Source organism: Anomalospiza imberbis, chromosome 24, assembly GCF_031753505.1.
Source record: "Anomalospiza imberbis isolate Cuckoo-Finch-1a 21T00152 chromosome 24, ASM3175350v1, whole genome shotgun sequence".
Classification (NCBI taxonomy): domain Eukaryota; kingdom Metazoa; phylum Chordata; class Aves; order Passeriformes; family Viduidae; genus Anomalospiza; species Anomalospiza imberbis.
In genome coordinates, this window is record NC_089704.1 from 5,525,114 (window position 1) to 5,552,994 (window position 27,881).

The 27,881-nt window shown below is 54.2% G+C and overlaps 2 protein-coding genes across 3 annotated transcripts in view; one reads left to right on the forward strand and one right to left on the reverse strand.

Annotated features, from left to right (window-relative positions):
- Window positions 1-1,867: 1,867 nt before the first annotated feature.
- Window positions 1,868-12,591, forward strand: MCAM (melanoma cell adhesion molecule). 2 transcript variants are annotated; one of them, XM_068172362.1, is made up of 15 exons: window positions 1,877-2,057; window positions 5,798-5,925; window positions 6,032-6,245; window positions 6,360-6,430; window positions 6,512-6,599; window positions 6,700-6,879; window positions 6,957-7,084; window positions 7,244-7,403; window positions 7,494-7,615; window positions 7,891-8,029; window positions 8,403-8,524; window positions 8,604-8,742; window positions 9,383-9,527; window positions 9,902-10,019; window positions 10,672-12,591. In XM_068172362.1, the coding sequence occupies exons 1-15, from the start codon at window positions 1,991-1,993 to the stop codon at window positions 10,699-10,701; spliced, it is 1,851 nt and encodes a 616-aa protein (XP_068028463.1). In that variant the 5' UTR covers window positions 1,877-1,990; the 3' UTR covers window positions 10,702-12,591. The 2 variants fall into 2 exon arrangements, with proteins under 2 accessions (XP_068028464.1, XP_068028463.1); XM_068172363.1 differs by lacking the exon at window positions 9,902-10,019 and having other exon boundaries at window positions 1,868-2,057.
- Window positions 12,592-13,622: 1,031 nt separating this feature from the next.
- CBL (Cbl proto-oncogene) overlaps window positions 13,623-27,881 on the reverse strand; it is a 35,767-nt gene continuing 21,508 nt past the window's right edge. The window contains exons 8-16 of the mRNA XM_068172251.1: window positions 27,448-27,579; window positions 26,823-27,026; window positions 24,839-24,970; window positions 23,600-23,989; window positions 22,674-22,768; window positions 22,077-22,232; window positions 21,472-21,575; window positions 20,957-21,139; window positions 13,623-18,424 (exon numbers count right to left, since the gene is read on the reverse strand). Of these exons, the coding sequence (XP_068028352.1) occupies window positions 18,144-18,424; window positions 20,957-21,139; window positions 21,472-21,575; window positions 22,077-22,232; window positions 22,674-22,768; window positions 23,600-23,989; window positions 24,839-24,970; window positions 26,823-27,026; window positions 27,448-27,579 (1,677 nt within the window). The 3' untranslated portion in view covers window positions 13,623-18,143. The remainder of the gene's footprint in view (window positions 18,425-20,956; window positions 21,140-21,471; window positions 21,576-22,076; window positions 22,233-22,673; window positions 22,769-23,599; window positions 23,990-24,838; window positions 24,971-26,822; window positions 27,027-27,447; window positions 27,580-27,881) is intronic.

Genomic DNA, 27,881 nt, shown 5'->3' on the forward strand with positions numbered 1-27,881 from the left:
GGAGGGGAAGAGTGAGAACATTGTCAGGGAGTCCCTGAGCCCGGGGCACCCACTCAGGGGGTGGATTTCCCCACCACAGACAGGGAGCTCCTGCCATGAGGTGTGAGAGCATCCCAAAACTGCGGCTGTGAGGCCGGAGAGCAGCTCCTGAGCATCCCGTGGATGACGGCACAGCTCCCTTGCACTTGTTCTTCCCAGCAAAGGGAGGAGGAGGCCTCCCCTGACCAGCAGCAGCTCGAGGGCTCTCAGCCTTATCGCTGCCCAGCATTGCCATTTTAAGCCACTGATCTCCTGGGGAAAAAACTTAATCATTTCCGATGAATCACTGAGTGTGTTTGGCTGGGAAAGTCTTGTGGGGGGGGTGCTGGTCAGCCATGCAGAGGAGGAGGAGGAGGAGGAGGAGGAGGAGGAGGAGGAGGAGGAGGAGGAGGAGGTGGAGGAGGGCATGGGAAGGGTTGCTGCATGGCACCAGCCGGGGAGCAGCGCTGGGGCTGGGGGCCAGCACAGGGGGCTGGCGGTGGCAGAGGTGCCTGGGCATTCCCAGGAGGAATGCTGTGGCTCCGGGGAACCTGCAGCCCAGCCCTGGAGTGGCTCAGGGCGGGTCGGAGGGATGCAGCCCCTGCTGCCGGGGGACGGGAATGCTGCAGGGAAAGTAAGTGGAGGAGAGAAAAGGATGTGCACAAGTTCAGAGCGTCTAGGTTGAGAGCGGGAGGAGGGCACTGTCACAGCTCCTGGGAGTTTGGGCAGCTCCTGGGTCTGTCCCCATGTGTGATGAACCTGAATCAGCGAGTTTTGGGTGTCCTGTGAATTGGGAAGCAAAACGGCTTTGAAGGGGAGGAAAACCTTTGTCCTCCAACAGCCCCTCTGGCTCTGATTAATCCGGGGGAAACTGAGGCACGGAGCCAGGCTGTGACAGGGCAGGGACACTGCGGCCGGGTATCCTGCACGGCTGGCTGTGGGCAGCTCAGCACCTGGCGGGGTTTGTTGTGCTCCTCCCGGCTCTGCCCCGGGCTGCCGGAGGGGCCGGGCTGTGTCGGGCTGGGTGATTACCCCTGGATAATGGGAGCCTTGTGCAGCGCCGCGAGCCCCCCCGCCCCCGGGCCGGCCCCCGGCCAGGCTGCTGCCCCGGCCACCGCAGGGAGCAGCTTCTCCACAGCCGCCCCATTGAACAACAGCTGCGCGGGGGCTCGGGCCGCGGGGCGCGGTGATGCCATGGGGCCCCGCCTCGGGGACAGGACGGGGCTCCCAGCGGGGCTGGGGGGCACCAAGCTCAGCGGGGGCTGGGGTGCCAACCCTGCACACCCTGGTGACCCGCCTGGGACACCAGCCTGCTCCGCCCCCCCAGTCCAAACTGCTCCCAGGTGTCCGTCGGAGCCCGGATAATGACAAACCTTGTTTTGCCTCCCTGTTTTGGGTCTGTCCTTTCTTGGCGTGGGTTCAAAGGTGACCCCCCCCCCCCCCCCCCCCCCCAGGTGTGGCTGGGCTTTAGGGCAGTGTGGGGCCGGGGCTGAGCAGGGCAGTAGGTCACTTTGATTATCGCCACTGCTACCTGTACATTGGACTCTCAGGGAGTGTCGCCGGCACTCCCCAAACACTCTGAAAAACACATCCCACGCCTCAGCCCCCTTCTCCGGGTCTGTGAGCGATCCCACCTCCAGCGCCCGGCTGTCTGCCTGCCTCAGCCGCTGCACGCCCGGACAGGCAGGAGCTGGCAGGTCTGCGAGCCCCTCCGGCGCAGCTGGGGCCGGCCCGAGAGCGGCGGGGGCCGTGCTGGGGGCCGGCCCGAGGCTGCCGCGGCCGTGCGGGGCCGGACGGCGCGCTGCGGGGCTGGGCGGCGGCGGCGCCCGCCCGGCTGCTGCTGGGGGGGATAAGCGGCTGCGGGCGGTGGGCAGGCACCACGCCTTCCTCCTCCTCCTCCTCCTCCTCCTCCTCCTCCTCCGCCTGACGTCAGCCCGCGGCCCCGCTCAGTCTCGGGCGGCCGGCGGCGGGCATGGCTGGGGGGCGGCGGCCGGCGGGGCTCGCCCTGGGCTGGGGCTGCTGCCTCCTGCTCTGCTGCGGTGAGTGGCTGCGGGAAGGGCAGGGCGGTGCGGGGCCGGGGCCGGGGCCGGGCGGTGCGGGAAGGGCGGACGCGCGCACCTGCGGAGCGCCCCGGGGCGCTGCGCGGGGTCCCGCGGAGCCCTGGCGGGGATGTCCTTCGCGCCGGGGGACACCGGGCTGCAGCGGGGCTGCGGGGCTGGACTTTGCCCCTGTGCAGCTCCCCGAGGTGGCAGCCGGAGGGGTGTCCCCGCAGAGCCGCGGCGAGGCCAGCGCCGGCAGCCGGGAGCGCTGCGCCCCTCGGGCGGTGCCTGGCGCGGCGCCGGGAATGCTCGGATCGCGGGGTCGGGGCAGCCCAGGTGGGATCGGCCCTTCCCAGTGTGTGTCTCCGCCCGGGCGGCCCCGCGATCCGCGGCGGGGCGGGTCTGCGTGCCCCGTCCCGCTCTCGGGGCCCCTCTGCAGCCCCCCAGCGCAGCGCAGGTTGAGGGGTGACCCACGTGCGTTCAGCGCGCACCGGGGTGAGCTGGTTGTTGTTAGGAAGCATCCACCTCTTTCCTTCTAAGGAGTTTTCCCCTGAGCGCTGTGTTTCTCTTGGCTTTTTTCGTGCTTTCTTTTTTTATCCACTTTCCAGTCCATTTTCACCCTCGGGGGGTGGCTGCGCTTCCTGCCCTGCCCCGCTCCATCCCGCCCTCCCCTCGCCGGGGGCCCGGGAGCGGTCCCGGTGCTCTGCATGCTCCCTGCCCCGCTGAGCTGCGGAGGTGGCCCCGGCGCTGGGAACCTGCCCAGGCCGAGGTGTTGGAGCCAAAGTCAGGCTCAGAGCGGAGTCTAGAGCAGGCTGCTCCCCCCTCCCCGTCCCGTGCCGGGATCCCCTTCCCACAGCACATGTGCCGAGCCAGGAGTCTCTCAATGGTTGGCGGTGTCGGTGTATTTGGAAGCCCAGCCACGTGAAAGGCTTGATGCTTCCCAGAAGCACAAGGAGCCACGGCCAAGACATTCCCAGGCCAGCCAGAGCTGCTGGAACGGGGAGCTGAGCCCACCCCGGGGCTGCCTGAGCCACCCCATCCCTTTGTGCGCCGCGATCTGGCTGTTAGAGCGGTGTCTGCGTGTTGTCACCGAGCTGCGGGGCGGGGTTGATTGCTTTGCCTCTCCAGGTGCACATGACGGGGTCCTGACAGGATGATGGGGTTGTTTTGGGGTGCAAGGTGCTGATCCCCGCTGCAGCAGAGCCCTGGCTCCGTCCCCATCCCGGGCAGGGTGTGGGCTGGGCGGAGGCGGTTGGTGTGTGGAGGTGTTGGGCGCTGCTTCCTGCGGGGCTGGGGCTCTGCACCCTCTTTCTTCTCTCTGTGAAGAAGACGGGGTGCGGGTGATGCTGTTTTGGGGCACCCCGGCTCGGGGATCTGTGCAGCTTTCCGAGGGAATAGGAGGGTAGCTTGTGTGGCTGTGCCGGGAGCAGGCGGGATCTGGCCGCAGCTGGTTTTTCCGAGGGGGGAACACAAACCCAGGGAAACCTCAGGCATCCCATGTGCGGCTCCAGAGCCCTGCGGTGCCTCTCCTCTTGCTCCGGGCCGGGGGCTCTGTGCCACCAACGCAGCCGCACTTCTCGCCTTCTCGCCGCACACCTCGGCTCTGCAGGAGGCTGGCGAGGGACTGTGCTGCTCCCCACCCCCTTCCCCAGCTCTAAAAGCAAATCTTTGTTCTTGTGGAGCTCTGGCTGCCGGCCGGCTGTCCGCCAGCCAGATGGAAAAGGCACGGGGGCTCTCCTTCCTTCCCGGCTCGCTCCTGCAGACGCCCTCTCCAGATCCCGAGGTCTCGGGCTGGAGCTGTGCCAGGCTCTTGGGGTGGATGGATCTCGGTGCTGCAGCTGGGCTGCTCCACGCGTGGCTGATGGAGCTCCCCAGGTTCCATCACCAAACCTGCAGCTGCGCCGGGCACAAGGGAGGATGGCCAAGTCCCCGGAGCCTGCTGTGCCAGGCTGGCTGTGCCCAGCGCCTCTTTAGCCTGCCCACGCACAGAGCAAAAGGTCTTGGAGCTGTAGAAGCGAGCCTTGTGTCCCCAGGGTTGTGGGGGACCTTGTGAGTGTCCCCTTGTGTCCCTCTTCCAGCCTGTCCCAGCGGAGGTGGGGAGCAGTGAGCCCTTTTTCCAGGCAGGGTGGGGGCTGCAGCGACCCTATCAGCCTCCTCAAGGGCAGTGGACGGCTGGGAGGGTTGTGATCCTCATGCCAGCCCCGGATGCCAGCCATTCTCCAGCTCTGAGCTCATGGTTTCGCTTGCTCCGCTGCCTGGTTGAGGGCTCTCATGCCGAGCGGGTCAGGGGGAGGGCCAGCTGCTCTCCCAGGGGCTGGCTCTGCCTGGGGCCCTTGCCGAAGGTCTGAAAATGATGGAGAGGCAAAGTCTGGCCTGGCTGCCTGCAGTCTGGAGTGCCAGGGCTCAGGGGAGGCAGCATGGGGTCAGCAGGGACACACCCCAGCCCCAGGCTTGCCCATCTGTGCAGGTGCCCTCCTGCAGCAGGCAGCCAAGTCGTGGCTGTACAGGTGGGCAGCTGCCTCCTGTGCCAAGTTATCTTTTCCTTTGTATTCTCAGCCAGTTTCCTGTCCCCGCTGCGTGCTTATCTCTGGGACTTTCACCTGTTTTTCCAGCACCTTCTTTGCTGTGCCGTGATTTGTTCATCCCCCTTTGCCTAGTGCCAACTGTAATACGCTGAGGGGCTGGGCGAGGGCCAAAACCGGTGTGTTGGGGAGTTCTGAGGTGGCTGGTCCTGCGTGTCGGGGCCTTTGCTGTGGCAGAAGGGCTCCTGGCTGCGTTTTGGCTTCGTGCCACCACATACCCACTCCAAACAAAGAGCATTCTGTGGGCACGGCGCTGCCCTTTGAAGTCGCCTCGGTGGTGGCTGTTACCGAGCGGGCGCTATCAAGGGAGATGTTGACACAGCTGCTTCCTCCAAGTCTCTTGTCCCCAGCCAGCACCTGGGCTGGCTCTGTTGCTTGGGGACAGGCTGTTGTCCCCTCTGCAGGGCCGTGTGCCAGCCCGGGGCGTGCAGAGCCCCCTTTGCTTTGGCAGGGATGGTGGCAGTGACACTCCCAGCCTTGCTGTGATGCCGCCCTTGTCTCTGCTCTGCCCGGCTGGGGCTGCCCTGCTCCCAGTCCTTGGGAAGCTGCTCCATGCCCTGTCCTGGATCAATAGCCATTACCTTTCCATCCTCTCTGGAGCAGGGCCAGCAGCTCCATTACTGCTGTGGGCAGCTGGGCTGGGAGGAAGAGGCTGCAGGGATGGGCAAGCTTCGCTCACAGGGGTGTGGGCCCTGTGTCATGGGTGGGCAGAGCTGGGCAGGAGCAGAGCAGCAGCCAGGGGAAGCCTTGGGAATGCTGCACGGATGGATGCTTTGACTGCTGGGTTCCTGCTGGGGCAGCAGGATCAGAGCTTGTGGAGGGACCTGGAAGTCCTGGCTGTGCCAAGGCCGTGGTGGCTGGGGATGTGCTGCCTCCCAAAGGTGTCCTGGGGACACAGCTGGTGGGGGCACGACAGGTCATGTCCCCCCTTTGGGTACAGGATCGCTGGCCCGAGCCCATGGGCTCCCTGTGGATGCTGAAGGCAGTGTGGCAGGGGGGTCCTGGCTGTCACTCCTGCTGGGCTGGGACACGGTGTGGCGAGCACAAGGCACGGCTCTGCCCCACAGCTTTTGGGGGATGGAGATGGGGACAGGCTGTGCTTGGACAGCCCGTTCTTCCCCATTCTTCCTGCCCCTAACAGCAAATTCTGTCCCACAGCTGCAGCCAGCAAGCTGGAGATCTCCATGCCAGCCGTGGTGGAAGTGGAGATGGGGGGCACAGCCAGGATTGACTGCAACTTCTACATCCCTGAGAATGCCTCCTACACCTACATCGACTGGTTCTACGTGAGTGCTGGCCTGGGAGAGCGGCTCTGGCTGCTGGGCTGGGGTGGCAACCAGCCCAGGGCTTGCTGCCGGGCTCCCCAGCCCAGCCTGGCCCCTCACCTTGCAGGTGGACCGCAGCAACAAGCAGGTGAGGCTGTACCACGTCACGGCCAGCGGGGTCGTGGAGGACGACACGGACTACAAGAAGCGGCTGTCACTGGGGGAGGACAAGGCCCTGTCCATCAGCGCAGTGACACTGCAGGACGCCAGGACCTTCATGTGCCAGGTCGGAGCTGGCAGCTACGGCGTGGGCGAGAGCAGCACCGAGCTCAGCGTCTACAGTGAGTGACACAGGAGGGCAGCACCCCTGGGCAGCCGCTCTGCGGGGCTGGCCGGGATCCCATCCCAGCCCAGCCCATCCCTCCTAATACGTGTGGGGTGGCTTTTCTTTCCAGAGGTCCCCGAGACCCCTGAGATTGAGCCCAACTCAGGAGGCATCTCTGTGCACAACAGTGAAATCCCAGAGGTGAGGAGAGGCTGCGCACAGGGGACAGGGAGGCTCCCTGCTAACCCCGACCTGTGCTCACGGCTGTCTCTGCCACCACAGATTGCCAAGTGCGTGAGCAAAAACAGCTTCCCAGCTCCCAACATCACGTGGCACAAGAACGGGGAGCAGCTGCACAACCAGGAGAACAGTGAGTTGGGTGGGGATGGGCAGCCTGCTCGGCAGAGGGGCTGGGGGCCGGCGCCCTGAGAGCCCCAGGGAGCCCTCCTGTGTGGCTGTGTCCCCTGCAGACGTGACGATACTGTCGACGGTGACGCGCGAGTCGAGCGGGCTGTACACGGTGAGCAGCACGCTGTACGCGCCCGTCACGCGCGAGGACCGCCACTCCCGCTACCGCTGCGCCGTGCACTACTGGCTGCGGGGACAGAGGCGTGCCCTGGACTCACAGCGGGTCAAGGTCAACATCTTCTGTGAGTCCGGGGCCGGGGGGGCCGCGCCGGTGCCCTGCAGTGGGGCTGGGCACTGACTCTGCCCACCCCTGCCCCAGACCCCACCAAGCACTTGAAGGTGCAGGTGGTGCCGTCCTCGACGCTGGTGAAGGAAGGGGACAACGTGACGCTGGTCTGCGAGGCTGATGGGAACCCACCGCCCGTCTTCAGCTTCTTTAAGAAAAACGTGAGGCTGGAGGGGACCGGGGCACCTCTCCCTTGCCAAACGTCTCCTGGTTGCTCCTTGTCCCCTGCCCGGAGGGTCCTGGGGAGGGGGACACAGTGGCCGGGTGGGAGGGGGCCTGTGTGGGGCTAAGGACTCTGCTTTGTGCCCCACTGTCTGCAGATGAGTGAGTGGCAGGATCTGACGTCGCTGGCAGAGCCCGACAGCGGGGTCCTGAAGCTGCACGATGTGGACAAGAGCTACAATGGCACGTACAGGTGCCAGTCCCTGGACCTGGATGATTTGTCACAGATAGAGGAGGATGTGGATCTTGTTGTGAACTGTAAGAGAGAGGGGACTGGACCCTGTGGACCTCGTGGTGGGTGCTTTGTCCCTTCTGCTCACCCTGCCCTGGTCTCCATCCCTCTCCTAGACATTGAAGGGGTCCATGTGAAGATGGAGCCGTCCTCAACCCTTCGTGAAGGGGACAATGTGATGCTGAGCTGTGATGCCCACAGCCCCGTGGGCCTGAAATACCAGTGGAGGGATGAGAAGGTGAGTAGGCATCCCAGTTCTGTTGTGCTCAGGCTCAGCCTGGGCTTTGCAGCAAATCAGGCAGAGTCGGGATCTTGCTCCATCTCTCCTGAGAGGCCAGGGGAAGGATTCCCTCTTTCATGGACCTGCATTGTCCGCCCCAATATTGTCACCTCCTGGCCCATACTGCAGGGAGGTCCAGTGCTTGCAGATTCCCTCGCTGTGCACGGGAGGGCTGAACCCCTTTGGGATGTGGGCACAGAGGGCTCATTGCTGGGGACATTCCTTCCCAACAGGGCAAGAAGCTGGTGGAAGGGAACCAGCTCTTCCTGAGCAACCTCACCTTCGAAACCTCCAACACCTTCAGCTGCAAGGTGATGGCCCCGAGCGTGCCAGGACTGGAGCAGAGCAAGGAGGTGTTTGTGGCTGTTGAGGGTAAGACCTGGTCTGGGTGCAGAGTGACCCCTGCCTGCCCAGCACCCATTTTCCTGGGAGCTGTGTGTGCAGAGTGACCCCTGGGTGCAGAGTGACCCCTGCCTGCCCAGCACCTGTTCCCCGGGAGCTGTGGGTGCAGAGTGACCCCTGCCTGCCCAGCACCCGTTCCCTGGGAGCTGTGGGTGCAGAGTGACCCCTGGGTGCAGAGTGACCCCTGTCTGCCCAGCACCCATTTTCTTGGGAGCTGTGGGTGCAGAGTGACCCCTGCCTGCCCAGCACCCGTTCCCCGGGAGCTGTGGGTGCAGAGTGACCCCTGGGTGCAGAGTGACCCCTTTCCCCGGGAGCTGTGGGTGCTGATGTCCCCTGCCCCCAGGGAAGCCGCGGATCGTGGCCATCAGCTCCCCGCTGTACGTGCGCCAGGACGAGGTGGTCAACCTGACCTGCAAGGCCATCGCCGTCCCCCGGCCCACCGTCCAGTGGAGCATCAACGGCACGGTGAGAGCTGGGAGGGGCCAGCCTGGCATGTCCGAGGGGCTGCCCAGGCACTGAATCCTGCCCTGCCTGCCCTGCCCAGGCTCACGAGTACATGGACAACCAGCACATCGCCAGCAACCTGACGGTGCGGGTGAGCCAAGACCTGCTGCAGGCGGGAGCCAGGTGCCGGGTGTCCAACAAGCTGGGTGTCAGTGAGAAGCACATCCAGCTGGTGGTGGGTGAGTGTCGGGCACTGCTTTCTGTCCCAGGAGCCCCCAGCAGTGTCAGTCCCCCCTGGCCCAGGCGCCGGCTGTGCGGTGCTGCCGTGGGGTGGCTGAGCTCGGTGTCTTTCCCTCCCTTCCTGCTCTTCCAGATGGTTCCATCAGGAAAGGTCAGTCTGCTGAGGGTGTCCATCAGGACACGAGTTATGCTCACCTCTAGCCTGGGGAGGGAGCTTGGCTGCTGGCTCTGCACTGCTTCGTTTTTGCTTCTCTCCCTGCCAAGCCAGGAGGGAGGCGGAGGCTCTGTCCCCAGCGGTGGAAAGCTGCCTGCTTGTCCTCAGCAAGGCCACCAAGTGCAGCTTCTTGCAGCCCAAACCTGCTGGGCAAGGAAGCAGAGGGATGGCCTGGTGTCCTGCAGGAATTCCTGTTATCCACCCTCCTGTGGCACATGTGGCATGGCAGCCCAGAGCAGAATTTCAGTGTTCCTACAGAGACTGCCCCAACGGAGCATGTCTGTACTGAAATCTGCATCCTGCAGGCAGCTGGGGAAGCACTGGAGCTTTTTTGGGAGAAGGGGCCCTTTCCTAACACAGAAGGGAAGCTGGAGAGGGTCACAGTGGGACAGGCATTAATTTCTTCCTCTCCCTGTTGTGTTTAGATCAAAAGTCAACAGCAGAGAGCCAAGGGGTGATCATTGTGGCCATCATCGTGGCCATCCTCGTGGTGGCTGTGCTGGGCGCTGTCATCTACTTCCTGCACAAGAAAGGCAAGATCCCGTGTGGCCGTGCCGGGAAGCAGGACATGTAAGCACTGCCACCTATCCCCCAGGGGCCTGTGGGGCTGGGGGTGCTTGATATCACTCATGCTTCCCATCCCATCCCATCCCATCTCACCGCTCCAGCTCTCCCTGCCCGGCGCAGAGCGGGGTGGGAGCCCGGCCTCGGGGGCTCGGTGGCTTCTCCAGCTTCCCACAGGGCACTGCCGTGCAGGGAGGAGACAGCAGAGTGGTAGAGCAGCCAAGGGCCCCCTCCCTGGGCAGTCCAAAGCTTTCTGTGAGCTGGAGTCTCTTTGACCCCAGCGCTCTGGTCCCCTGAGATGGAGCCCCAGGGCTCGGCCAGCCACGTGCCCTCCCGGGTATCGCCAACGCGTCTCAAAAATTGTCACCTCCCTCCCCTAGCACAAAGCCAGAGGCCCGTAAAGACAAGATTGTAGTTGAAGTTAAGTCAGATAAACTTTCCGAAGAGGCGGGGCTCCTGCAGGGCGCCAACGGCGAGAAGAGAGCCGCAGCTGACCAGGTAGGACAGAGCGACGGGCACCGCCCGCCCGGGGCCGCTCCGGGGCCGCGAGCGTGGCTCAGGGACGGGGCTGCACCCAGGTAATGCTTTGCTCCCCTCCTCCGGCACTGCCCACCCTGCACGGGCCTCCATCATCCATCGGCAGCGCTCGGGGGGGCCGTGGGAGGGAGGGGAAGGGACAGTTCTGGGAGGTGACAAAGCTCTGCTGGTGGCAGTGCCCTGCTTGGCTCTGCCTCCTTCCGTGGAGCAGCAGCCGGGCTCCCCAGGGGAGAAGAAGCTAAAATAGAAAGATGTCTGGCCAGAAGTCAGAGCAGAGGCAGCAGGAACGGGTCCTCTGAGGCAGAGATCTTGGGATGAGTCCTTTGGGACATGTGCTTTCCCCTCACCTGGGATGTTTGTGTCACTGCTGGGCCACCACTGCCCGTGCCAGCCACAAGATGCAGCCCCTGAGCCCACTGTGGTTTTATTTGCCTCGGGCCAGCAGAGAGCCCCTGCCTGCCTCTGCACAGCTCACACTCCCCTCGGGGTGGCTGCCACCCTGGGGTGCCCAGCTGTCCCCAAGCCCCTGTGTGTCACTGCCAGCCCTGCAGGGTTTGTGTTCATCCCTAACCGTGTGTTTTCCCTCTCCCTTTCCCTTCTGGCGGAACTGAAGAGCGAGAAATACATCGATCTGAGAAACTAGAGAGGAAACCTACTAAGTGCTTTCTTCCTTCAAACCTTTCCTGCTCTTGGATTGCCTTCTCCCACCCCTGCTCCAGCCCCTGGGGAGCACGGCCAGAGAGCACCCGTGTGTCACCGTGCTGGGGACACCTCCCTGACTCACCTGGCCATTACCTCAGCCCTGGGCTCGCAGGTGTTGCCTTAGCAGCAAAGCTGGACTTGCTTTACTACTCCAGAGAAGCCACAGCAATATTAGGAAGAATTATATCCCATTAATCCCTACTTTGGTGGAAGGATTTGAGGCTCTTTCAGGTAATCTGTTCTGTACGCGTTGTGGGAAGGTTTTGACGCATTCTTTTTACCCTGACCTTGCTCAGAGAGGCTGGTGAAATTTGGGTTTTGGGATGTCTGAGGCACCTTAGCTGTAGTGGGTGGAGGTTGGAGGAGAGAGGAGTGGAGGGGGGTGTGTTAGAGAGGTGTTTGCAGCTTCCAAGAGGGTTTGAGTGCTTTGCTTTGTCTTTGAACCGTTCCTGGGTCATGTATCCCAGCGGTGCTGTGATCCCACGGGAGGAGAGGACCTGGCAGAGCAAGGAAGGGGTGCCAATCTCCAGAAAGGCCTGAGGGTGTCTGCTCCGGGGCTGTGCTGACCCGAGGGGCAGGGCTCCCCTCTCCCCTCTGAATTTGGTTTATTGTAGGGATGCTGCCCAGCTGCTGCAACAGCGGGACCCAGAGCTCCCACAGACTGAAATTCAATATTAGACAGGGCCAGTCAGTGATGTCTCAGGGTTTTTTTGTGCTCAGCCATTGCCAGCCCCAGGTCAAACTCCTCTCTGTGCTTCGCTGCCACCTCTGGCCCCACGGGGAGGAGAGGAGATGGGCAAGAACCGGCCACGAGCTTCTGTCCCAGCCCTGCCCTGCCTCATCCCAGGGGTATCAGCCCCTCCTGCCTCTGCCTCCCATCCTCTGAGCTCTGCTGGCCACAAGGCTTCGTCCCCTGGGTGTCCCAGCCCTGACAGAGGGGAGCCGTCCCCGCCTGCTCCACGTGGTGTCCGAGCAAAAGCTTTGGTTTATATATATTTTTGTTGGATTGTGTGTACATTTCCAGGAGTTTTGTTTCTTTTCTTTTGTTTGTTTGTGGTTTTTTTTTTTTTTTGGTTGTCCGATACTTGCAAGGTTTTTTTTTTTTATATATGTGAAAAAATAAAGTACGGATTCAAAGCTGAGTGGTGGAGTTTGTTCCCACAGACAGAAGGGTGGGAAGGGCATTCCATAATCCCACGGAGGTTCCAACAGGATCCATTTATGCCCCTGTGGCTGCTAATAATACACTAATTAGTGCCAATGCCAATAAATCGGCTCATTCTAGTAATAATAATAAATAAATAATAAATAATGCTAGTTTTAGGCTGCAATAGGTGATGATACCACTGGATCTTAAAAAATAATATTGTAAATAGAATTTACTATTAGAATTTATCGATTATTGAATTAATAGCTAATACCAATAGTGTAGATGCTAAAGCATACAGGAGATGATAATAAACACTAATAAACTAATACTGTTAATTAATAAAAGATACTAATAAAGCTAATAACCAGCCCCTGTCACTACCCTGAGAGGACAGAGGGCAAATGATGGGTGACACCAAAGTGTCCCTTCTCCCTTGGCCCCAGCTCGTAAGAATTAATTCCTGTGTCCTCATCTGAGCCCTTGAGCAATTACTGGGGACTCAAATGACCTAAAGTAACCCCTGTGACCTCAAGTAACCCCAAACAGGGCCTCAAATGACCTCAAATGACCCCTGTGACCTCAAGTAACCCCAAACAGGGCCTCAAATGACCTCAAATGACCCCTGTGACCTCAAGTAACCCCAAACAGGGCCTCAAATGACCTCAAATGACCCCTGTGACCTCAAGTAACCCCAAATGGGGCCTCAAATGACCTAAAGTAACCCCTGGAAAAAATCAAAAAATCCTCAAATGACCTCAAGTAACCCCTGTGACCTCAGATGACCCCAATGACCTCAAGTAACCCCAAAGAGGGCCTCAAATGACCTCAGATGACCCCAATGACCTCAAGTAACCCCAAAGAGGGCCTCAAATGACCTCAGATGACCCCAATGACCTCAAGTAACCCCAAACAGGCCCTCAAATGACCTCAAGTAACCCCATGTCTTCATTTCACCCAAATTGCCCTCATTTCACCCCAGAGTGGCTTCTGGGAGAGGTTTTTCCCAAGGCCAGGTGTCCCCCGTGTCCCCAGCCAGCCTCGCTGAGCTGTCCGGGGGTCCCCTGGGACCTGAGTGTCCCCATTGTCCCCAAATGTCCTGGGGGCTCAGCTGGGCCACTGTGGCCCTGTTTGCTCCATTTCTGGGCCCCTCCTGGCTCTGGAATGCTGGAGTGTGGCAGAACCTGGATTTATTATATCTACTTCATATGTGAAATATTGATATAGTGATAGAATCAATGAGTGTTCAATTAATGGATTCAAATGTATACTGATTATTTTCCTATCTTTATTAATAACACATAATATATTCTAATAACTCTGTTCTAGAATGGTGATACATATACATGTAGTTCTAGAATTGTGTGAGATATTTATTTATTTATTTCTATCATTTCCATGCAGTAACTTTAAAAGTCTGCAGAATATTCCCATGGATTCTCTTCCTGGGTGGTAGCTTCATGTTCTTCTTGGTCCTGATGGATTAGAGCCTTTATTCATCGATTCTCTCAGAATATGTTTAATTATTATAATCTCTATATAAATCTTTCCTGGCCTCTGTCAGTGGCCAGAATATAAATTTGAATTTAACAGATAATTGTGGTGATAATTATAAAATAACTCCAAAGTCAGTCTGCAAAGGATCCAGGAGATTGAAATCCTAAAATTTTCTTTTTCCAGCACTCACAGAAGCACCACAACACACACACACCATCTGCTACAACAAAGGAAATTTTATTTAAAAATAAAACTTTGTTTTGTTTTCTTTCTTACTGACACAGGTGAATGAAATCCCAAACAAAGAAGCTCTTAGTGGGCAGCATACAAGGATGGAAACAATTAATAAATAACATTAGTATAACCTCTAAACATTAACAATGCATCTGCAAACAAAATGAGGACTTTAAACCAAGTGAACCTTAAAGCTCAGCTACTCTCTGTAAGAATATTTACCTTCTGTTTTTCCTTATTCTTTACAGATCTGAAAGGATTAAATACTGCTATTATAATTTTATATTAATGACACTATTATACTTTTTTTTTAAAATATCTCGTGAAAATCTCAACATTTTTTAACACTGATATTTTACAAATTGGTATTTGTCATCCGTGAGAAAGAAGAACAGTAATAGCAATTCTTCCTTCACTGGGAATTTCAAACAAAAAAGATTTCTAGGAGGAACTTTAAAAATAAATGTCCTTATTCCCCACTAATCTTTAAAGTGGCACCTCTGAGAAGGTGCCCTGGGAGTTGCATTTTTTCTTGCTCAACTGAAAAAAAAATAATAAAACGAATAAAAACCCAACAAACCAAGCAATCAAACCACATTTACAGTAAGGAGCCTGCCTCAGGATTGCTACAGCAATGTCACCAGTCTGGTGCTGGAGGCCCCGAGCCCCAGGGGAGGGCTGGGGCCAGGACGTGCACAAAAAAAGGGGAAGATTTGGGATCCCTGCTCTCTGGGCACAGGAAATCACCTGGATCCTGCTCAGGAGGGCACCTCCCGCTTCCCACAGCTCCTGCTCCTGTTGGGAGTGTTCCCCACTCCTGTTGGGAGTGTTCCTCATTCCTGTTGGGAATGTTCCCCACTCCTGTTGGGAGTGTTCCTCATTCCTGTTGGGAATGTTCCCCACTCCTGTTGGGAATGTTCCCCACTCCTGTTGGGAATGTTCCCCACTCCTGTTGGGAGTGTTCCTCATTCCTGTTGGGAATGTTCCCCACTCCTGTTGGGAGTGTTCCTCATTCCTGTTGGGAATGTTCCTCATTCCTGTTGGGAATGTTCCCCACTCCTGTTGGGAGTGTTCCTCATTCCTGTTGGGAATGTTCCCCACTCCTGTTGGGAATGTTCCCCATTCCTGTTGGGAATGTTCCCCACTCCTGTTGGGAGTATTCCCCACTTCTTTTGGAAGTGTTCCCCATTCCTGTTGGAAGTGTTTCCCACTCCTGTTGGAAGTGTTTCCCACTCCTGCTGGAAGTGTTTCCCACTCCTGCTGGAAGTGTTTCCCACTCCTGTTGGAAGTGTTCCCCATTCCTGTTGGGAGCATTCCCCATTCCTGTTGGGAGCACTCCCCATTCCTGTTGGGAGCATTCCCCATTCCTGTTGGAAGTGTTCCCCACTCCTTTTGGGAGCATTCCCCACTCCTGTTGAGAGTGTTCCCCACTCCTTTTGGGAGTGTTCCCCATTCCTTCTGGGAGTGTTTCCTGCTCCTTTTGGGGACAGCTGGAGGACACCCCCAGCATTTTTCACCCCATCCCACCATCCTGACTTGGCCCCGAGCTCGGCACAGCACCAGTCCAGACACGGAAGCTGCACGGCTGAAATGCTACAAAACACAGTGTCAGAGTCCAAGTGAGCATTGCCCATCTCTCCTGCTCCCGCTTTTCACCCCTTCCCAAAGCAGTTTGGTGCTGCTTGTCCAGCTCTGCTCATTTCCCCAGAGGGGTGGATTCTCAGATCCAGCCTGGCCATGCAGCATCCCCTTAAGAAAGGCACTAGACATTTGGGTTGATTTTCCTTTTTAAAGTAGCATCAGAAAGGTAATTTTCTTAAGAATAAAGAAGAGGGAGGTCAAGGGAAAGAAGAGCAATCAATCTTGGGCTTAGAAAGAACAAGAAAAATCCACTGGGCAGTGCCTGGATCGAGCTGGCAGAGCACAGCCACAAGACATGGCCAGAACTCTGCTGCCCTCAGTGGAATCAGCAAATTCTTAACGTGTCTAAGGAAGAAAAGGCAAGACTTAAGTTTCTTAAATCAGTTTGAGACATAAACAAATGCACAGAAAGGACACATGCAGAGAAATCAGCGATACATGCCACAAAGATTGCTCTCTCTAATCTCTAATACCCAGAACAACACCCACAGGAACATCTCTTGGCACATAAACCCCAAAGACAGGCCTGGAACAGCTCTGCCAAGCAGGATTTCATGGAAATGACAGCCAGCCTGCCCTGAGGGGCTTGGAGGGGACAGGGAATCACTGGTGCCACACACGCTGGGCAGGACAAGAGGTAAGGCTTTGGAGCTGGCTGGATCAGCCTGGCTCAGCCATGGCAGGAGCCACACTGAGCTCACACAGCAGGGCAGACTCCAAACGGCTCCAAACCAACACAGAGCCCAGTGGGAGTGTGAAAAAGAGGGAAATAAACCCCTCACTAAAGGGTTTGCACCTGGATCTCCAGGACAAGGGACTGTTTGGCTGCTCGGGCTCCTCAGTGTGACACAACAGCCACAGCTGTCCCCTGCTCCTGCCTCAGCAGCACCAGTGCTGGCCTTGCTCCTCCAGAGGCTCCCACACATCCCACAGGGAGCAGGGCTGGCACCCCTGGGGTGCACTGGGGGCACAGGAGGAAGAGCAGCTCTTCCTCCCCCTCTTCCTCCCCCAGGCACTGAGCCCAGCTTGCCCAGGGCTCTGCCCGAGCCCTGTGCCCTGCAGAGCACCCTGCCCACTGCCAGACCTGGCAACTGGCAGCCCTGAGCCCAGAACAGCAGAGGGTGGGGTCAGGGAGCTGGCAGGAGATCTCCCCACACTGTCTGAGAGTGTTTTCTCCACTACAGAGAGCAGAGGAGTAAAGAGAGACACTTCAGCCTGCCTGGAAGCCACTGCAGCAATTCAGAAAGCTTTAGGCCTAGAGAGAAACCTCAGCTTGAATTAAAAACCCACTTTCTGCTCTGCTAACACTCGTCAAGGCCTCTCTGCCACTGCAGCCATCTGGCCCAGCCTCTGGATTCCTCAAAAGGCCAGAATGCACCCGACTGCCAGAATCACTCCAGCAATATTCCAAGCTGCAGCCCTTAGCCCAGTGACCTCTGCTGACCTCAGGGAGATGCAAATAATGCTGGACATGCTCCAAAGGCCAAGAGCCTCTCAGGCTGTCAGGCTGTGATCTCTCTGTGCCTCCTGGATCTAAATCCTCTCCAAAGGAACCATCCACTCCTCCAACATGAACAGAGTTAAGTAGCTGAGTAGGCAAGTCAGGTTTTTCCGATGCAACAGCTGAGTTCTGACCTTTAAAACCGTGTGATCACTTCACAAATACAGAATTTTTTCCCCAGGTCTGTTTTAACACCAGACCTGGCAATACCTTAGAGAAATGGAAATGGAAAGGAGAGCCCCCAAGTTGTTTGGGCAGCCATGCAGAGAACTGCTGCACTTCTGTGACTGCAAAGCAGGTGAAATTCCAACAAACACATCAGCTGCATCTACCAATTCCACAAAACACCCCGGCACGACGATGGCTCCTGCAAAAGCTCTCTGGAGGAATGTGTGTGAAGGCCACTAGTCTGCAACAGCCACCATGCAATGAAGATAAATAAAACATCCTATTTACCAGGTGCAACATTCCTAGGGAAGAGCAATGGGAGTGTCCAGTGACGGCTGCTCCAGCCCAGCAGGGCCACAAATCACATTTGAGCACTGAAGCACAAAATGCTCAAGGCTAAGAGAGAAGCAGCAGCCTCAGCTCTTTGCTCTTGCTCGAATTCTTTGCCCCCTCTCCCACCCCTCAAAACCACGCCAAGCTCCTCCAGCTGCTGGAATCTGGTGCTGCCAGTGCAAGAGCACACACATGAGAGAAATCCAACTCCCAGCACTGCCAGGACCAAAATCCCTGACAGAAGCTCATCCTGCCATCTCCAGGCAGCAAGGGAGGACTGGAATCAGAAGCAATAACTGCTATTGTTACAGGCAAGAGGGACACACCACGGCCAACAGGAAGCAATCAAAGGATTCTTCCAAGGTCTCCTATAAATTCCAAGCAGAAGGTGACCTCCCAGCTTCTCTAAAAAGCCTGAGCCAGACACACAGCAGCGAACAGATCCAAACCTAGTACCATGAACCACAGGACACAGCACACCGACCTCGAGACTTTGTTTCTCTGAGCATCCACTTAAAATTCACAGCACAAAACAACTCCCCCCAGCCTCCAGGGCATCGGCTCGGGGATCCCTTGTCACGATACCTTTCCCTACCAACACCCTGGAAATAAATCTGTTCTCTCAGACAAGAGGTAGGGGTAAAGGACTCCAAGACATACACTGTATAAAACACCGCTCCGCTCCATCCCACTGCTTTGAAATCTGGAACCACGAAAACCTGATAACTGATTCTCTTAAAGAGGCAGGACTGACCTCAGCACGAAGTCTCTAAAGGAACCCCCTTCCCCTTTGGTGCACAGCTGGGCAGCAGCTGCCCAGGCAGTTGGTCCACAGCAGCTCAGGTGTGGAGGTGCTCGTGTGCTATGTGGCCACGTGCGCCGGGGAGGAGATGGACACGAACTCCCGCAGAATATTCTTGGCCATCTCAATATTGTTATGTGCAATGACCAGAGCTTTCTGAATGTCCTGATATGAGTAGCCTTGGCTCATGAGGTTCTCGATCTCGCTGGAGAGGTGCAGGGAGGAGCTGGCCCCGCTGCTGGCTCCTCCTGCTTGGCAGCTCCCGGCTTTCCGCTCGGAATTTATCCGCCGGGGCAGCGGCTTTGGCGGCCGCTCGGGGACCTGGGAGCCGTCCGAAAAACCTGCAAGGAGAAACGAGTGCATCACTTCAACGGAAAGATGTGGGAATTTTGTCTGGAACGAAGCTGAGATGACAGCAGGGGGATAAATGGCACTTCAAAACGCTGTCACTGAGCTTTGCCGCTTTCTCCAACCCTTTTATCCTCCTTCCCAAGCTGCTCAGCTTCCCCGCCTGTGTGCAAAAACAGCTGGCGAGGTTTTTCTTAATTAGCAAGGCTCATCAGGCTCATTTATTAAGATAAAACCATACAAAAAATGTCATAGGATCTATGAGTGTAAGCAGAGCTCAGATATCAGCCTTAGAATCGGAAAAAATGACCTAGTGAATATTCAATGCACCAGACATCCCATTTCCTTCCAGAATCAGACAGAACCCCCGGTTTAACTGCCCAGAGACTGCTCCCTCGTCTCTGTGTGCACAAACCCAGTCCCAACTCAGCCACCACAACTGCTTCAGCAACTGAATTATGCTCTCTGAAGGGTCAGCAACTGAATTATGTTCTCCTCTTCCTCTGCTGAAGCTCTCCCTGCCTAATGGCAGATCAATAAAGCTCAGCCTGTTCTGCTTTTCCCTGAGTCATTCTGATGTGACACTGCCCTGCAGCCACATCATGCACTGCTGGGAAGAGGAAATAACAGCCAATAAACCAAACAAGTCACCAAACTCTCCAAGGAAAAAACACATTGTTTAACGTGCTCATCCAGCATCTGATTATTTCTGAGTTTTAACCTCCTGTATCATTGCAGAAAGCATTTTTTGCCAATCACAGGAAACTTTTCTACACGGATGTTTGACATCACCTTAAAGATTTATTTGTCTCCTGGAAAAAGTCCTCAGGGCACTCCACAGAGTTTTCTGGCAGCAGAACTGGAGTACAACAGACAAATCACGTCCACACAATCCCTTTTAAGAGTGGGCACTGCAGCTTGCTCAGAGAAGCAGCATTGTGGGGCCTTTCTGAAAAACTTGCACCAAAAGCCCTAAGACAGAGAAGGCTCTTCAGGAACCAGATTCCCTGAAGCTTCCTCAGCGACCACAGCTCAGTCCAGCTCCCTCATCTTCAGAATTCAAGTTTCTCACACATAAAAAGCTTTTTGTACATGTGAGAAAAAGGTCTGCCCACTCCTCTGCCCCACACTGCCTTCTGGAATAGCTGTTTCAGCTTGAGCTGGATCAAGTTTCAGAGACCATGGGTCAGTCTGAAAGGACAACTGCTAAGACAGTTATTTTGGTAAATCATTAATTAAAACTGCAGGGTCCAGCTCCTGAGAGCATAAATCTGCCAAGATGAATCCCACAGCAGTCAGGCTTGCCTGCACAAGTGCCTTGCTTCCCACAGCAGTAACAATCAGCATTTTCCACATTTTCCTACCCCTAAAGCAGGACAACAGCAGTGTTATTTCAGGGCTGTAGAAACAGAGTGTCAATGATTAAACTCAGTATTTCATCTGGGAGGGGGGCTGGGACTCGCTCTGCTCCTTTTTTATCCCTTTCAGCCAAACTCTACAGACACAGGGACAGATTTAAAAAGTGAAACGGGGAGGTGGGGCAAAAATAATCAACTTTTCTGCACTAGGAAACTCTTCTCTGTGCTAAAGAAGGTCAGGGAAGTGGAATGGAGAAGCAGGAAAAGAGAAGGCTCACTGGGGGAAGGGGTTCTGGGTACAGGAGGTTCTGCCTCCAGAAGGAACAAGAAACTCATTCCTCCTCCTTGGCAAATCACCAGCACATTCAGACTGAAAACCCCCAGCAGGAAGAGTTTCAGAGCTTCCTTAAGAGCTGCTGAGCAGGGAATAAGTCAATTATTATTCAGAAAGGCTCCAGGAGACACGAGGCTTTAGTTTTTCCCTCAGAGAATGTGCCTTGCAGCCAGAAGGACACGATGTCCTCTATTCCCCAGGGACAAAAAGCTGACCTTGCTGAGCCCCTGGTCCCTGCTCAGAGGAGCTGAGAGCATCAGGAGCTGTGTGCAGAACACTTGTGCCATCTGCAGGCACTGGCAGAGCCACAAACCCTGCCAGGCCAGCCCTGCATCTCCCACTTGGCACAGGGACACAGTCCCTGAATGCTCTGGCTTGGAAGGGACCTCAAAGGTCCTTCCAGCCCCTGCCACGGGCAGGGACACCTTCCACTATCTCAGGGTGCTCCAACCCCAAATCCAACCTGGCCTTGGGCACTGCCAGGGATGGGAAATCCTGTCTCACGCCCCGGTACACCATGGTACAAAAATAGTCTATGCTCTGCAGGAAACAGTGGTTTAAGAAATATACTTTAAGCTGAAAAAAGCTTTTCCTAACTCAGATTTCAGAGTGATTTGCAAGCCTGGGGATTAAATGTCCAAGGCAGCACATTCCAAGCTATAAATCAAACAAAAGCTAAAATAAATCAAACAAAAAGCCTAAGAACCAGTACAATTCTGCCTCATAAACCTGATTTTACACCTTTACGTCCAAAATCTTCAGTGAGTGAGACAAGTTTCAAAGAATGCAGAGCCAGGCAGCAGCAGCAAGGAGAGACAGGAGAGCTGTCAGACCTGTGCCAGGGTCGTTTTCCAAGGACATTCGGCTGAAGGCAGGAGTGGCATTGGAGATATCAGACAGTGTGCGGCGAGCAGTGGCAACGGGCAGCGGGGGCTTGGGGACATCGTAGCCATCCTCCTCATTCTCTGACTCCTCAGGGCCGTTGCTGGCAGTGGCTGCTGCCAGGTTCCCCTCATCTGGAAGAGGAGGCACGTTCTGAGCTCTGGGGCTGAGCTGTCTCTCAAGGCAGGCTCTGCTCCCCCATTTTCCAAACGCTGATGGGACACAGAACTAAAGTTTTGCTGTTAAAACCTCACATTTAATGGCAGTTCTTTGCAGAAGGGAAAATTAGGTTAAAAATACTTGATAGATGCAGTGTGCATGCACAGACTCATACTTCCACATACATCCCAGCTATTTTAACAACAAAAACAAATGTATTTCCTTTAATTCAGCCTAAAATGCTGTTCCACTGGGAGCAATTCACTGTGACCCAGTTCCTCAGCTGTTTTTTAGCACACCCACTCACCAGAAGTGGTGACAGCCTCGAAAGCAGAGGATGCTGCTTGGGAGTGAATGTTGTACATTGCTTCATACATGGAGCCCTCGGGCTGCTGGTCACAGTCCAAAACTCTGAGGGAGAGAAGACATTCCCCATCACACAGGTGACAGTGGCCACCACCTCCACCCTGTCTCTGTGACAGAGTTTGTGCACAGCTTCTTGTTCTAAGGTGAAATCACCACTGCTCTGTGAAATATTTGTTCTAGAAAATGCTCTATTAACGTTTACTGCAGTACAGCACCTCAGCTTAAAAGAGTTAAAATGATACCACTAGAACTGATACCACCGAAAATTACATTTTAATAAGAGTTTTGAATTTCAGCTGTTTCTGCTCTCAAAATGTCCTTGGCAGATGGAGTGGGAAGGAAGGGGATATCTGAGTCCTTTAATACTGTACAAGGACTCTGCACAAGAGCAGTGGTCACATTTCCTTTATTGCTATTTTAGTCAAAATCTGGTGAATATCACTGGGGGAATTCAGAAATCTGAGCACACAAAATTCCCACCCTGATGTCCCAAATGTGCTGCCCCAGAGCTGGGAGGAAGAAGTGCAAAACCAGCCAGGATCTCACCGTAAACTCTGAGTCATTTCCAAAGGCATTTTGAGCTCTGGTTTTTGCACAGCAGGACCTGGAGGCACCACAGGCAGAGAAGATGGTGACATGTATTCAGTGTCCTCATCGCTCTCAGACTGCTCCCCAGGAGGCAGTTTTGGTACAGGCAGTGGTCTGGAGGCGGGAGAAACAAGATATAAAACATTTACACCAAATCTAATTAATACCGAGGTGCCCTTTAAAATCCACAGTCACCTCACAGCAAGTCTGCCTAAAGAAATAATTTGGTTTTCAGGATGCAGCCCACAAGGTCACACCAGCACAAGGTCATGATGCAAAAGGAAGTGACAATATCATGCACGCTTACATCACAAAAAGCCCCACTCAAAAGTGAATTTATTAAAGAGCTGATGGCAACTGGAGCCTGATTCCTACTGCCACAGCCCAGGGGAACTCCCACCACTCCCCACAGCTCTTTGGTTTCAGCTGCTTTCTCTAAATTGTGTTTTGAATCTGTCAGAGTTTAAAACTAAGACTGGAAGAGTTGTGCCAGTTCTGTTCCTGGCACCAGCACCCTGCAATTCCCACTCTGTAAGGTCTAAAAATCCAACAGACCTGGCAGCTAAGGAGTAGATGGCATTGGCAGACGAGGAGGGTTTGATTTTGGGGTGTTCACACTCTGAGGTTGCTGCTGGACCACTGCTGGAGCTCTGGAAGACAAAATTCCAAACCAGGAATCAGAAATAACGCATGGCTCAGTGTAGCTGCAAAGCCACTCCTGCAACAGCCCCTCTGGGAATGAAGCATCCTCATTTCTTCCACAGAATTTACTGACACCTCAGAAATCTAGGAATTCTCTGACAGCTTTCCCTCAGTGAGGACATTGCAGGGGTTTTCCTGCAGGAAGAACTTCACGTTTTGAGGTTCCAATGGCCTTGGCAAATTCAGCTGGAACAGGCCAAAATGGGAGCCAAGAAGAAAAGCATGACAAGCATGCATGTGCCATTTTCATAGAAAAACTGGCTAAAAATGTGCTTGCTTTCAATTTTAGAAAGCTGGAAGCATTAGAAGGAAAAATTAAGGAAATGGAATCAAGGAAAGCAAAACTGCCTGCTACTCCTTATAGAGAACAAAATGTTGGACTCATCAGTTCACTGCTAACAGTGTCCTGCAGGTGAACAGACCCAAATTGAACTCAGATTTTATCCAGTCAAACTCCTCACAGCTGATGTGGCAGTTTCCTCAGGGCTGAAAAGCCAGCAGAGTAAACCAGACTTTTTCAGAGAACACTCTCAGCACTTTTCAACACTGAAATATTCATCACTCAACGTTCTTTTTAACACTGAAAGGTGAAAAATGAAAGGTGAGCAATGATCAGGCAATTGGGATTTCAGCTGGGATTTCAACCCCGTTCCCAGAAGGAATGAAAGCACTTCCCTTGCCTGGAATTCACCAGTTTCTTTCCATCTCTCCCATGACAAAATCCCACTCGAGGGTGCCTTTTCTCCCAGATTACCTCCAGCCCCAGCAGACCTACTCACCGCGGGGCTGTCCAGGCTGAGCGTGCTGCCGAGCCGGAGGCTCTCAGCCCTGGGTTCCGCCTGGGAGGGCAGCGAGAAGGGCAGCGAGTGCCGGTTGGATAGTTCTCTGCCAGCCCACGGCTCGGCGGCGCTCACGGCCACCGCGGGCGCTTTGGGCATCGGCCTGCCTGGCCACAGGTCGCCCTGGCGGTTGGAGGGCAGCGGGGGGGGCTTGTCCCTGGCGGGACAGTCGCCCGGGGTGCAGGGCAGGGGCCGTCGCTGCGGGCGGCTCTCGGAGCCCAGCGTGGTGCCCAGGGCGTGCGGGCGGTCCGGGGGCGGCGGCGGGGGCAGGTCCCGGAGCGTGGGGGGGATCGGCAGAGGTTTGTCCTTGTGCAGAGCACCTGGAGCAGCCTGCGGGGAGGAGGGGTCAGAACAGCGCTTAACACGGGCAGAAGAGATAAACAGGAGGGGGGTGCGAGCAGCGGGGAGAGTTTTGGGGTGGTTTTATCTGTTTTTACAGATTTATCTGTTTTTACAAGGAATTATCTCCGAGAATGTGGAGATATCTCAGCACCTTCTGCACAGGCTTGAGGAGATAACACAGGAACTACGTGCACTCCAGCCAGGCTCTGAACACCCCAGATTCCTCTTCTTGAGGGAAAACATGAGTTTACAGCAGCCTCAGACTGGAATCCAAACAGAGCCTCCCCATTATTTTAAAAAATGATTCAATTGTGGGTTATTTATACAAGTTAACATTCATCAGTCAGTGATGAGTATTCACAGAAATAGGTATTTTCTTCTGCCTGAACTTCCCTAATTTCATTATTACATCTCAACCAGCTTGATGAACTGCTGCTGCATCTCAAGAACCATTAACTCAATGCCACCAAGATCATCCTGCTGCCTTCTGCTGAGCAGTCAGAAAGCCAGTTCATTTCTCCCAGTCACATACATTGAATTCCTTCCTTCATTTTCTACATAAAAAATGCCTGATGCAAAAATGAGTGCAGAAAAGTTGGGGGAGAGAAATATGATACCTTCTGTATCAGCTAGAACAAAATATGAGGAAAATCCAAAGGGTGCAGGGAGCAGGGATTGAGGCTGAAAACCAGAGAATGTGATAGCAGTGATAATAATTTGGTAGTTCAGGATGGCAGACAGAAAAAGAAGAAAGTACTTGTGGATGTCAGAGAGAACATGTTGGGGTCCCCAGATTGTTGTGCCCCACTCAAATCACAGTGCAGGGGTGTGTCTGACCTTGGACGTGGTGCCAGGGCTGGAGGCCCCGGGGGGGTTGGCCACTCGCTGCTGCAGCAGGTCCAGGCGGGGCGGCACGGGCGGGAGGGCGGCCTGAGGAGCCACCGAGAAGGGCGAGGGAGGGCGTTCCACCTGAGAGAGGAGAATGGACATCAGCACACGGCTCAGCCCACAGATTCCTGTCCTCTGGAGAGCCTCTCCAGCTACAGATTGCTCTGTGAGGAACAGCTGTCCTCCAGGAATGAAGGCAGTGCCCAGCGCTGCAGCGCTTGGAGCAATGCAAGCTTAGCTGTGAGACACCACTGAAATGCACACTTAGAAACTCAAACCAAGCTGTCCTGATGGAATAAAAATGCAACTCAGAACCACAAACCAAGCTGTTCTGGTGGAATAACAAAAATGCAACCTATAATCATAAACCAAGCTGTCCTGATGGAGTAACAAAACTGCAACCTAGAATCACAAACCAAGCTGTTCTGACAGAGTAATGAAAATGTAATTTAGAAACACAAACCAAGGTGTTCTAATGGAGTAACAAAAATGGAACTTAGAATCACAAACCAAGCTGTCCTGATGGAATAAATATACAACTTATAATCACAAACCAAGCTGTCCTGATGGAATAAATATGCAACCTAGAATCACAAACCAAGCTGTCCTGATGGAGTAACAAAAATGCAACCTATAATCACAAACCAAGCTGTTCTGATGGAATAAATATGCAACTTATAATCACAAACCAAGCTGTCCTGATGGAGTAGCAAAAATGCAACTCAGATACACAAACCAAGCTGTCCTGATGGAGAAATGAAAATGGAACTTAGAACCATAAACCAAGGCGTCCTGATGGAGTAACAAACCTGCCTCAGTGGGCCCTGAGCAGGGACAAGCTGCTTTTCAACACCAGAGGGCACGATGTGCTGCAAAGCCTCCTGTCCCTGTGCAAACTGCTTTCACTACAGAGCACTGGTGGGCACCAAACCCTCCATTTTTGCCTCTGGAAAGCTGGTTTTCCACTTCACAAAGCAGCACAGTGCTTGTTATTCTCTTTATTTTCTCTTTTTTTTTTTATAATCATAGTACTCTTTAATTTTGAAAAGCTTCATGTATGTTTGAGCTCACTAAAGCCAACAAAATACCAACACTGACAGGATGTCACACCAAGAAAATTGCTTTGCTTCCCTAAAATATGTAAAAAAAGCCCTCCAGGAACAGTGTTTACTGATTAGTACATTATTTTCACAGGATGGAAGACAAAGGGAAAAAAGACTCCAGGTAAACCAGAGGTGAAGATTCTTTCTGACTAGGAAATGCAGCTTATTTTTGATTCAGCTATTAAAAATTAGCCAAATTCAAACCCACTTCCCTATGCAGTAAAAAAATGCAAGAGCAGCAATAAGATTTTGAAATGAGAAATGAAAATGCCATGCAGGGATCCACAAAGAATGCCTGTACACAGCTCCTGGAGGGAAGCAGCACTAATGGCAGAGTTATCACACCTTTATTAGACAGTTTTATCAGCCACCATATAAAAAGATGACAGCCAAATTGAGTTCCTCAGCAGAACAGCCTGCCCCCCACCCCATTATTTATCAGGACCTTGGGAAGGCTGTACCTGCCTGGCTGTATCCATCACTGGGGAAAAATGGATGAATTTCTGCTGATCTGGCTGAATTTTGGCTAGGAAATCAAAATCTAACATACAGAGGAGTGTTCCAAACCCAGATCTTCCATTCCAACAGGTCAGGCCAGCTTTTTCACCCCTCTGGGGACTCCTCCAAGACAACACAGAAATGATCAAAGGCTTCGAAGTGTGATCCCAAAGTGGCAGTGTGAAGTGAGCTCACAAAACTGGACCTAAATCCCTGTTTTCCACAGGGAGCAGGATCTTTACTGTTACACAGTCTGACAGCCCTCACAGGCACAAATCACTAAGAGAAAACTGCTGCAGAAAAGGCGCTGCCACAGTTATCAGTGACCTTACTTTGGTACCAGCGAGTTCTTTCATCATGAAGAGGGAATCATCAGCTTTGTCATCGTCATCATCGTCATAATTGGGAGAGGGGGTTCCTTCTGCCCCTTGCCTGGACAATCCTCCTCCTCCTCTGGGATCAAATGGATCCACCACGATTGGCTCCGTGCCTTTGATCTCACAGCGGCAGAAGGGACAGCCTTGGCCTTCAGACTCCTGCAGGGGACAGAAGAGATCTGTCACAGCAGCCTCTGGGGTGCACAATTAGCACCTGCTTCATAAACAGTCAGCTTTCAACCTGCTTTTTGGCAGGCAGCTTTCAGCTGAGAGGAACACAAAGGTGAACTGGGCTAGAAATATGGAATATTTTCTCCTTGAAGTAGAGAAACAGCACTTTAGGAAGTATTTAGAGTTTTTCCTTATTCCATATTAAGAGATCAGGCATCTAAACAGCTTCTGATGCTGTGACATTATGAGACACTGTTTCTGCTATATTCTCTCCACACCTGAACAGTTCTGAGAATATCTGTAAAAGATATTCTGCGTAAGAATCTGGAAGATATCTGTAAAAGAAGAGAACACCTGTAAAAGATCAAGAAGCTGCCCTCAGAGAGATAAAGAAGAGGCCAAGGCTCACCTGCCAGGCTGTGAGACAGGAGGTGCACATCAGGTGCCCACAAGGTTCAATCTTCACATCCTTGTCATTCTCAGCACAGATTTTACACAGCTGGAACGTGGAGCCCATCTCACAGTATAGCTCATATTGTTCCTGAGGGAAAGACAGCATAAATCACAGGGAGAACAGAAATATGCAAAGATTTCACCATCACTTTACATGCTAGATGCATGTCAAGCTCTGAAAAAAATTCAAATTATCCAATAATTTTCATTTAAGCATCCCAAGAAAAGCGGGGTTCAAGCATCAATTCTAAAAATAAATCCTTAAAAATCTGTCTTTGCAATCTCATCTGCCCATCCCTATCACACAAAGATTTCTGAATTCCTGTAAAATACTGCAGCCCTGAAAAGAAGACTTGGGAATACCAAGTATGACAGGACTGGATGAATAGC